This window comes from Lynx rufus, unplaced genomic scaffold (genome assembly GCF_022079265.1).
Source record: "Lynx rufus isolate CCGP_SWC_20201006 ecotype Redwood Valley unplaced genomic scaffold, mLynRuf1.p SCAF_1, whole genome shotgun sequence".
Taxonomy (NCBI): Eukaryota; Metazoa; Chordata; class Mammalia; order Carnivora; family Felidae; genus Lynx; species Lynx rufus.
In genome coordinates, this window is record NW_025814823.1 from 117508597 (window position 1) to 117517764 (window position 9168).

Sequence of the window (9168 nt, forward strand, 5' to 3'; positions counted from 1 at the left end):
TGAGAAAACAGCTACCAAGTGCATGAGTGTTATGTGCCAGACACAATGCTAGGTCCATCTTTCTAACTCTCACAAGAACTCAGTGAAGTAGGGACCTTTCTCCTCACTCTATAAAGGCCCAGGCAGGTTACACATCACTCCTGAAACCACACATTGGCAAGTCACAGGCAAAGTCTGAACATGCACCTGCCTCCAAAGCCCAAGTTCTTCTCCCCATCATGCTTCTGTGAGCCTGAGGGAGGAGGTTCCTGAGGGCAGGCAGAGGAGTCAAGTATAACCTTGCTCCTTCTTCCTGTCTCTTCCACTCCCAGGGCCTCCAATGCCCTCTACTCACCCACAGGCAGCACAGGTGCAGGGGCTCCATCCAAGGCACAGGTGGGCACAGGAGGTGAGAAGCTGGGAGGAGAAGGGGATGGCAGCATCTGGGAAGAAGGGGCACACAGAGTTATTCCTGGCATATGGGAAAGTTTCATTAACTTTTTCTCTCACCTTGTCTTCAATGCCTGTCCCATCACTTCTCAATTTGGAGAGCCACCAAATGCTTATATCCAGGTGGGGGCTTAGCTGATAATACACTTCAATAACCAATATGTACTGACACTTAACTATATCCCAGACACTCTGCTGACACTTCATATACACTAATTAATTCATTCCTCACCACCATCCCATGAAGTAGGGATTTTTATGTTTTCTATGTTAGAGGTCAGACTCAGATTAAGCTATCTATCCAAAAGCATGGAGCCAGTTAGTGGTCAAGTCCCAACTAGAACTGGTCTCCTGACTACCACGCCAAGGCTTTTCCTTGTAACAACAGGTACCATATATTAAAGAACCTCCTGTGGGTCACTGTGCTAGGGGCTTTACCTCCATTATCTCTAATCATGACAAGTGGGCTGCTGACACAGGTATTATTACCCTGTTTTACATGTGAAGACAAAAGCACAGAGGTTATATCACTGCCCAAGGTAATGCAGTAGGAATGAACTCAGATGTACCTAGCAGTGAAGTAAGACTATCAAACTCTAATGAAGACAGTTTGGGTTTCCTTCTTCTCTGCCCAGCCAAACTCCTTTGGGAGACCCAAGCCACTATAGGAGGTAAACCCGGAGAAGGGAGGGGGCATTAAGATGAATATGGGGCCTCACTGGAGTGGGAGGGTCAACCCAGAGGTGTCTGGGGATCCAGGGAGAAGAAAGCCTCACCTGTTCAGGGTCTGAGAGTTCATGGGGCCCTGGGGGGCCAAGAAGCTCCTCCACTAGCAGGGAGGGGAAGACCCCAACATGGCCTCCAAATTCTCCCCTCCAGAAGCCGTCATCCACTCCATCCTGGGCCCTGGGCAGCAGGCGGATAAGTGCCCCCTCGGGGAAGCTCAGTTCCTCTGCACTCTGTCCCGTATAGCTGTATAGGGCACGGGCCAGGAAAGCTGCAGAAGCCCAGGAGAGATGCTGAGGGGAGTTGATGGACGGTAGTGCCCCCAGGACTATGATATCCCAGGGCCACAAACACTTGCTCCCCAGACCCAGAATTTCCCATTCTCACCTGTGGGCTCTGCCCCTGAGGGGTTGTCGCTGTCATGGCCACTCTCAGGGAAGGAGAGGTCCGGGAAGTTGAGATACCGCTCAGGGACAAAGCCTACCTCGCCGTGCTGGTTTCGAGCCTGTTCACCCAGCAATGTGAACAGATAGCAGACTTGCCTCAGCAGCCCATAGCCCTAGCCCTCCTCCTTAGGCTTCTAGCTTTGTCTGGCTGGATCCTTGCAAGCCACAGAGAAGACCTTCCCACTGCACCCTCCCCACCTGCCCACCACCGGGATCAGGATCTAAGGTCCATACCCACCTTGACCCATTCATCAGCATCTCCCTCTTCTATGACCTCCAGCCACTCGCCCTCTGTGATGGTCAGCTCATCCTCACGCCCTGCCTGTGCCCCACAAGGAAGGATTCAGGACTTGGCTGTCTCCCATCCCCACCTGTCGGAGGTCACCACCCCCATGCCCACCTGATACCTGATAGCCAAACACCACATGTGCAGGGCAGGGAAGGGGCCTAGTGGCCAAGGCTGTGGGGGCAGGCTCCTCAAAGAGCTCTCCTGTCTCCTCACATTCCTCAAAGTCCGAGAGCTCAGCATCCTCAGCCTGGAGGGGGCAGACAACAGACATCATAGGGGGGCCCCACACTCTCAAGCACCCATTTCATCTCCCACTCCTCCACTCTATTCTTAAAGAACACTGGCAGATCATTCCCCAAGGTGGCACCCCCCCCATCTGTTCACCATGTATCAAAAGCAAAATCAACACAAGCAGGGTAACACCAACCACCACAGAATTAGTCCTGAGTGCTTACTCTGTGCCAGGTACAACACCAAACATCTTATGTATATCACCATTTTATCTCCATAATGACCCAGTGATATTCTGCATAACTGAAGACCTCGTTTTACTTGGGAGGAAACTGAGGCTCAGAAAGGTTAGGTCACTTTCTAAGGTCACACAGCTAATAAGTAGAGTGGCTGGTATTCGAACCACTTATAATCTGTACTAAGAGCTTAGTTCATAACCACCATCCTATACAAGTAAAACCTTAGATTGTGATTAACTTGCTCTGTGAGTGTTCTGCACGAAGAGCAAATATTTCTAATATATTTTAACTTGATAAATGAGCGATGTCTTGCGATATGAGTATTATGTGATGCTGAATGTCACATGATCACAACTGAGCCAATGGTACTTGAAATTCACTTTGATATACAAGTGTTTTGGATTACAAGCACGTTTCCAGAACGAATTATGCTCGCAAACCAAGGTTTTACTGTACTCATGACAAAAGTTCACTGACACTCTATGCTACAAACTATGCAAAAAATTATACTTATTTCATTCATGCCTCACGACAACCTCTTTGACTTAGGTACTGTCATGATCCCCATTTTACAGGGTCTTCCCTCCACTGGGGAGTTCTACCCTTTACCTTCCTGGGTGTGTATGAGTATGGAGCGAAGGGTGCTCACCGTAGGAGACAGGTCCCTCTGGGACAGTCGGGCCTCACTGAGCCGTCGCTCCTGCTCCACCTCATCCTGGGCCTGGGTCATGGCTGGTTTCAGCCAGCGCTGCACATCTAGGCCAGCTCCTTGTAGCAGGGCCAGCCGAGCAGCCCCCTTCACCTGGCTCACCTGGCATTAGGAAGAGAGATCAATCAAGGCTATGGCTGGGCCTACCTTTGGGAGGTGGGTGGAGCCTCCCCAAGTTTGTCCACCTTCTACCTCCTGCCACCCACTCCCCACCATCCAGAGAGAGTGTAAGAGAGTGTTGTGTAAGGGGGTGGGATCTCAGTAGCCCTAGCCACAGGGCTACATCTCACCTGTGCCCGCCGAATGCTCTCCCTCACTTCCTGCAGCCGCTGTTCTATGCCTGGAGCCTCCCGCTCTGGAGCCTGCTGTCGCCTCTGCTCCAGCCGCTGCAGCACCTGGTTGGGAAGGCAGAGGACAGGGGTGGGTAGAAATACTACGGGAGACAACTTACTATGGACATGGCACTTTGCTACTTGCTTCACATGTATTATGTCATTTAATTTTCCCTATGAGGTGGCTATTATTATTAACCCCACTCTAATAATAAGGAAACTGAGGTCCAGAGAGGTTGGTTAAGTCACTCCCTCACTCTGGGTTACATAACTAGGAAACAAGAGAGCAGGATTTGAACCCAGGTGGGTCTAACTCCAAAACCAGTGCTCTTAACTACTGTGCCACACTGTTGGCTTAATATACCTTTCCCTCCCCTCCTGCCTGCAGCCCTATGACATTCCCATTGATTCCAGGGTTCCCATCTCTCAGCTCTTCCTGCCCACCCATGATACCTGCACCCCCCCCACCTCACCCGATGCCCATGGTTCTGGATCTTGTAGTCTCGGGCGGCTCGGCTCGTCCAGCGCTGAACCTCTTTCTCCAGGCTACTGTCCCCAGCCATGCCTCCTGCGTCCCCCTCCAGCTCCAAGGCACACACCTGCATGAACAATGAACACAGGTGTTGTAAGGAGGACCTGATATTGCTCCTTCACTACAGTCTCCTCCTTTTTTCTTCTTTCTGTCCTGACCTCCAGGGACAAAGAAGTGAGGGCACACACCTATGTATATAGACACAGGTGTGCCTTCCTGTGGACACAGAGACACAGAGAGTCCCCAAAATGGGATCTGGGTTGAGGGATAGAGATAGAACGATGAGGATAGTGCAGTCAAGGACCGGAAAGGTGGAATAAAATATGTTTATTTGTGTCCTGGTGGGAAGGAGGTGAACTAGAGTTCTGAAGCCACATAACAGTCACCAAGTCATTATCAGGACAAGGATGATGAGGGAGGAGGCCTAAACCACAGTCCCCTTTACATGTGGTTTGGTTCCAATGAACAGTAGTCTCACCTGATCAGTCCCTGCAGGCTGAAACTCCTGAGGTGGTGTGGGCGAAAATACTCCAGGCTCCTGAAGAAAAAGCTTCAAATCTTGCTCCCAGCTTACCTGGGGGGTTGTAAAAGGTCAAAGTAGGCACTCACTGGTTACCTCTCTAAGCCTGTCCCCAGCCCCTCTTGGAAGAAAGAAGGCAGATAATGCAGTGGGTGGTCTGTACTGAAAGAGCAGGGTAAAGAGGATCTCTGGGGAGGTCTTACAGGGCACAGCCCTCACCTGGGAGGTTGCCTGTGCTCCATGGCGGGCATGCTCCAGGGCCATCTCTGCAGCTTCCAGCTCAGTGCGGCTTAGCAAGGTCAGGGGGTCCCTCAAGTGTTCCAAGAGCTCGCTGACCAGGGCCTAGAGAGAACCCTGAGATAATGACACTACCCTTCCCCCAGCATCTACTGCAAAGTAGGCTCTCTGCCCAGGTTTAGATTGGTATGGGCATGAGGAATTGGAAAGAGGGAAGGAATGAGACATTATTACTGCTTCTAATAATAGGCCCTCACGTATGCATAGACCTTAACAGTTTAAAAAGCATTTTCACATCTATCCTCTCCTCTGAGCCCCATTAGTCTATAAAGTAGGCAGAGCAGAAGTTATCCCTGATGAGGGGTTCAGAGGGGTTAAGTGTTCTGCACAATGTCATGCAGTCAGCTAGAACTAGAACCAGAACCAGAGGATCTATCTTCTACCCACTCAAAGCAGGCTAGGTCCCTAGCACCACCTAGTCTGGTGGTGGTGGGAAGAAAGGACAGGCCCTCCCACACACTGCCACCCTCTGCTGAGAGGCAGGGGTATCTGGGCTGGGACTGGCCTTGAGCAGGGCTGGCAATTCCTCCTGGTAGTAGTGGTCAAGGTGAGCATTGGTGGCCACCAGGTTAAGCAGGTACTCGTTGCGGGCTGTTCTCAGCTGCTGGGAGTACTGGGCTGATTGGGCAGACAACTGGGAAGAGAAAATACATGTCAACAGGGACCGCTAGACCCTTGGGGTCCTTCCAAGGCCAATCCATATCCAGAATGGATTCTCACATTATTGAATGCTTACTATATACGTGGTGCTACACTAAAACTTTTGTACACTCACAACTCGTGCTCAAGATGCACTGGTGGTGTCTGGGTTCATTTAAAATAAAATCCCAACTGCTCCTTACTGTGGTTTACCAGGTTTCACGTGAGCTGATCCTGCGACCTCTCTGACCTGTTTGCACAGTACTTGTCCCCTTGCTCACAGTACTCCAGCCACACTAGTCTTCTTTTGGTTCCTCAAGCCCACAAAGCTATTGCCATCTCAAAGCCCCTGAACTCACCATTTCCTCTCCCTGGAATGTTCCACCCCTAGATCTTTGCATGGCTGGCTCCTTCTTGACAGGCCATGTATTCAGAGAAGCTTTCTCTCTAAATTACACTCTGTTACCCTTTATCATAGCACCTTGTTTTGTTTTCACTTAGTCTGATTATTTGTTTATTTACTATCTGTCTGGCATTCACCAGACTCTGAAGGCAGGAACTCCATAGAATCCTCAATAAATGCACAGTAAGGGAATAAAAAGAAATGCACTATTTCCGTGTTACAGATGAAGAAAATGAGATTCAGAGAGATCAGGTTAACCAAGGTCAAGGACTGAAGGTGTAGGGAAGCCTGGATTCGTCCCAGTCTCTCAGATTTATGCCCTTGGTTTCCAAACCACGAGACTACTCTGCCCACCTCCTTCCTGCCCTCCCTCCTATCCACATCCCCCAAACCTTGGTGCTGAGTTTCTGGAGACTGGTTCGAGTGTGGAAGAGCCCATGGTCACTTCGGTTCAGTCTGTGCAGGCAAGGAAGAGGAGTCGAGTTTAGGCCTGGCTGTCATGCTTTGGATCCCCTCCTCCTGCCAGGCTTCCCAACTCCACACGACCCCACCTAGCCTGGACATCAGCCGCCTTCTCCTGTGCCAAGGCCCACACACGTTCCCGCTGCCCATACAGCTTCCGACTTCGGCTCAGCTCCCGGACAGACTGCAGCACCTCAGCTTGTGCCCTCTGGAGGTTCTCTGCTCCCTAGGGGCATGGACACACAGAGTCCTGACCTGGATCACCCCAGCCCTGAGCCAGCCCTTCCTTCATCCCATCCACATAGACATACCTTCCTAAGCACCTGCTCCTTGGCACTCCGCCCTGTGCCCCCTGCCAGGTCACGGTATCGGTCAGATGCCTGGAGCCGGGCTTGGCCCCCAGCCACGGTGGCATCCAGCAGGCAGCGCCAGGCACCAAACACCATCCTGCCTCTCCCCATAGAAGGTCTGTGTTGAGGAGGAGAGCACTCCAAAGCTTCATGAGACCCCCCCCCCAACCCCAACACCATAAGAGACAGAGTGCTTTCCCATCCCCCTTGTCTGGGAGCCTATCAATCGATCAGCCCATTAGCTCAGCCACAAGGATCACTCATGCCCTCTGCCCGCACCCACAGTGTCCTTGCTGGGTCAGCTCCTCTCTGGCTGCTGTGTCAGCTCTACCTACAGCTCACGTGCCCTCCCCCCTCACTGACTCTTTATTCCCATAGATTCCTGAGACTGAGCTCCTCATCTCTTCTAGGTCTCCTGACCTCCCTACCTCCATGGGACCCACCTGCTGTCCATCTCCCCACTCCGATGCCCTTCCCTCTTCAGGAATGGCCCAGCCAGTTTCTGAAGTGCCTGGTGGGAAAGTCATCATAGACCCAGTTACCTCTCAAAGATTCTCACCAACTGGGAAATTATGGGATCAGAGTATACTAACGCCATTCATCAGATGCATATTATGTGCTACTTACTTTGCTAAGTGCTTTACATGCATTAACCTATCCCATCCTTACAACAACCCCACGTGAAGGTACAATTATTATTTCCATTGTACAGAGAAAGATGTCAAGGCCAAGAAAGGCTAAGTACTTTGTCCAAGGTCACACAGCCAACAAGTAGCACAAGAAAGATTTGACAACCCTCTGTTTAGGCCTTTGCTCTTGACCAGAACAGAAGAATGTGTGGAGAGACAATGCTGGTGGTTTAAAGGAGGCTAGAACAAAAGACAAAGTCCAGAGAAAGGAGTTCCATACCTGCCCATACTCCCGTTCAATGGCTGCCCTCTGCTTGCTGTAGGACCTGTGGAGATAAATGGAGCAGGGTGGTGTTACAGTTTAGTCCTGTTTTCCCACCCTCAATCCTCTCCTCAGCCTGGGCAGGAGGAAGAGTGGAGCCAGGCCTAGAGTGTGAGTATACCAGGAGCAAATGAGACTTAAGAGAGAGTCCTTGAGATCACCTCAGGCAGCTGCAACCCAGAACAACCTCACCTCATTGCTCAGAGCCTCAGCAGGATCCTCCCCCTTCGCCCCCCCCCCCCAGAACCATCAGTGGGCTCAGACGTGAGGACTGATGGGGGCCTGAATACATTGTCCTCCAGCCTTCCAACAGGTCTGGAAGAGGGAGGTAAGATTCTGCTCTAAGCTTGATTGTGTGGTGGAGGGAGTGGTATGGGGTCAAGGGGTTTCAGGGAGGGTACGTGCGTGTTTCTGTGTGTTGGGGTGGGAAGAAGGATAAGTCCTATCTGGTATCTGGAGAGGGAGGCCGAAAGTGAGGGCCAGTAATGGGCAGGGTGGAGAACTCTTCACTCTCTGCCTCCCCTCCCCGGCCCAGATCCGACGGATGTAGGTTTGAGGAGAGGCGGGGCGCGCAACGGCGAAGGTGGGGGGGGGGGGTACGTGGAGGGGATCAGAAGCTACCTGATGTCCTCCAGTAAATCTGCCTCCCTCTGCTGCCGGGTCTGAAGGATGCTCAGCTGCTCCAGGAAGCGAAGCTTCACCTCCTGAGCCGGCTTCACCTGTGAGGGTAAGAAGAGGATGAAGACCCCCAGCGCCTGAGACCTGGAAAAAACACTCCGCGCAGGGAGCGGTGAGGGGGCGGGACCGGGGAGGGGCTGGGCTGTTTCCTGGGTTACTTCTGGGTTAGGCCCTGAACCCTTACAACTCCTTGTCCCCCACTGCGGTTCCTGAGCCCCTTAACTCCCACCATTCCGCCAGCCCACCAGGAGTCCCCATTCCCAGGCCAAGCTCACTTTTCGGGGCGGCGGCTGCATCTCCGATCCGGCCAAGGCGAGCGACTCGACTCCGGAACTCGAGGAAGCCCCGCCCACGCCAAAGCCCCGCCCCGGACCTGGCTCAGCTCCGCCCCCGTCCCGCCCACGCCTCGTCCGACTTCGCGCAGGGCTGCGAAGCGCGAAGGTGCCGAGAAGAAACCGGATCAACTTCTGTTACTACTGCTAAAACTCCGGAAAGGGTCGGAGCCGCCGAGTGGACGCCGCGTCTGCTGTGCGGTAGGGAAACTCTTAAGTTTCTGAGTCAAGACGCCTGGGTTCTGTTTCTAGTAGAGCCACTGACTCAGCTCTTAATTATTTCTAATCATTCATTTACATATGCAGATCTCCGGTGATGGCGCGAAGGGTGACGTGTGGCAAGGAGGAACTCAGTTTGTGACCAGGGAAACTGAGTCACTGGATGCCTGAGCAAAGATGATTTTGACAAGGGAAACAGGACTGTTCTCAGACCTTTCCCAAATTCCCAGAGAACTGGAAAAGCCAGCGTGAGTGGTGAGAAAATTGCCTGGAGCCTGGAAGAAACCAGTCCCAGAGGAAAACAGGTGTGTCTGGGGCCAATGGAAGCTAAATGGTACTTTTGAGTGGATATAAGCGGGGAGATGGGTGTGGGGCCTTGCGTCC

At 52.3% G+C, this 9168-nt stretch overlaps 1 protein-coding gene across 2 annotated transcripts in view; it reads right to left on the reverse strand.

Moving 5' to 3' along the window:
- The window catches only part of FCHSD1 (FCH and double SH3 domains 1), an 11580-nt gene extending 3020 nt beyond the window's left edge, over positions 1-8560 (reverse strand). Inside the window, exons 1-18 of one of the 2 annotated variants that reach the window (XM_047086112.1) lie at positions 8509-8560; positions 8177-8274; positions 7514-7559; positions 7048-7115; positions 6566-6701; positions 6344-6480; positions 6185-6248; positions 5256-5384; positions 4673-4795; positions 4412-4507; positions 3875-4000; positions 3360-3464; positions 3010-3171; positions 2009-2137; positions 1840-1923; positions 1543-1660; positions 1206-1426; positions 335-422 (exon numbers count right to left, since the gene is read on the reverse strand). In XM_047086112.1, the coding sequence (XP_046942068.1) occupies positions 335-422; positions 1206-1426; positions 1543-1660; positions 1840-1923; positions 2009-2137; positions 3010-3171; positions 3360-3464; positions 3875-4000; positions 4412-4507; positions 4673-4795; positions 5256-5384; positions 6185-6248; positions 6344-6480; positions 6566-6701; positions 7048-7115; positions 7514-7559; positions 8177-8274; positions 8509-8529 (1951 nt within the window). In that variant the 5' untranslated portion in view covers positions 8530-8560. Of the gene's footprint in view, positions 1-334; positions 423-1205; positions 1427-1542; positions 1661-1839; positions 1924-2008; positions 2138-3009; positions 3172-3359; positions 3465-3874; positions 4001-4411; positions 4508-4672; positions 4796-5255; positions 5385-6184; positions 6249-6343; positions 6481-6565; positions 6723-7047; positions 7116-7513; positions 7560-8176; positions 8275-8508 lie in introns of both variants that reach the window. The other variant, XM_047086111.1, reaches the window with a different exon arrangement.
- Positions 8561-9168: the final 608 nt, after the last annotated feature.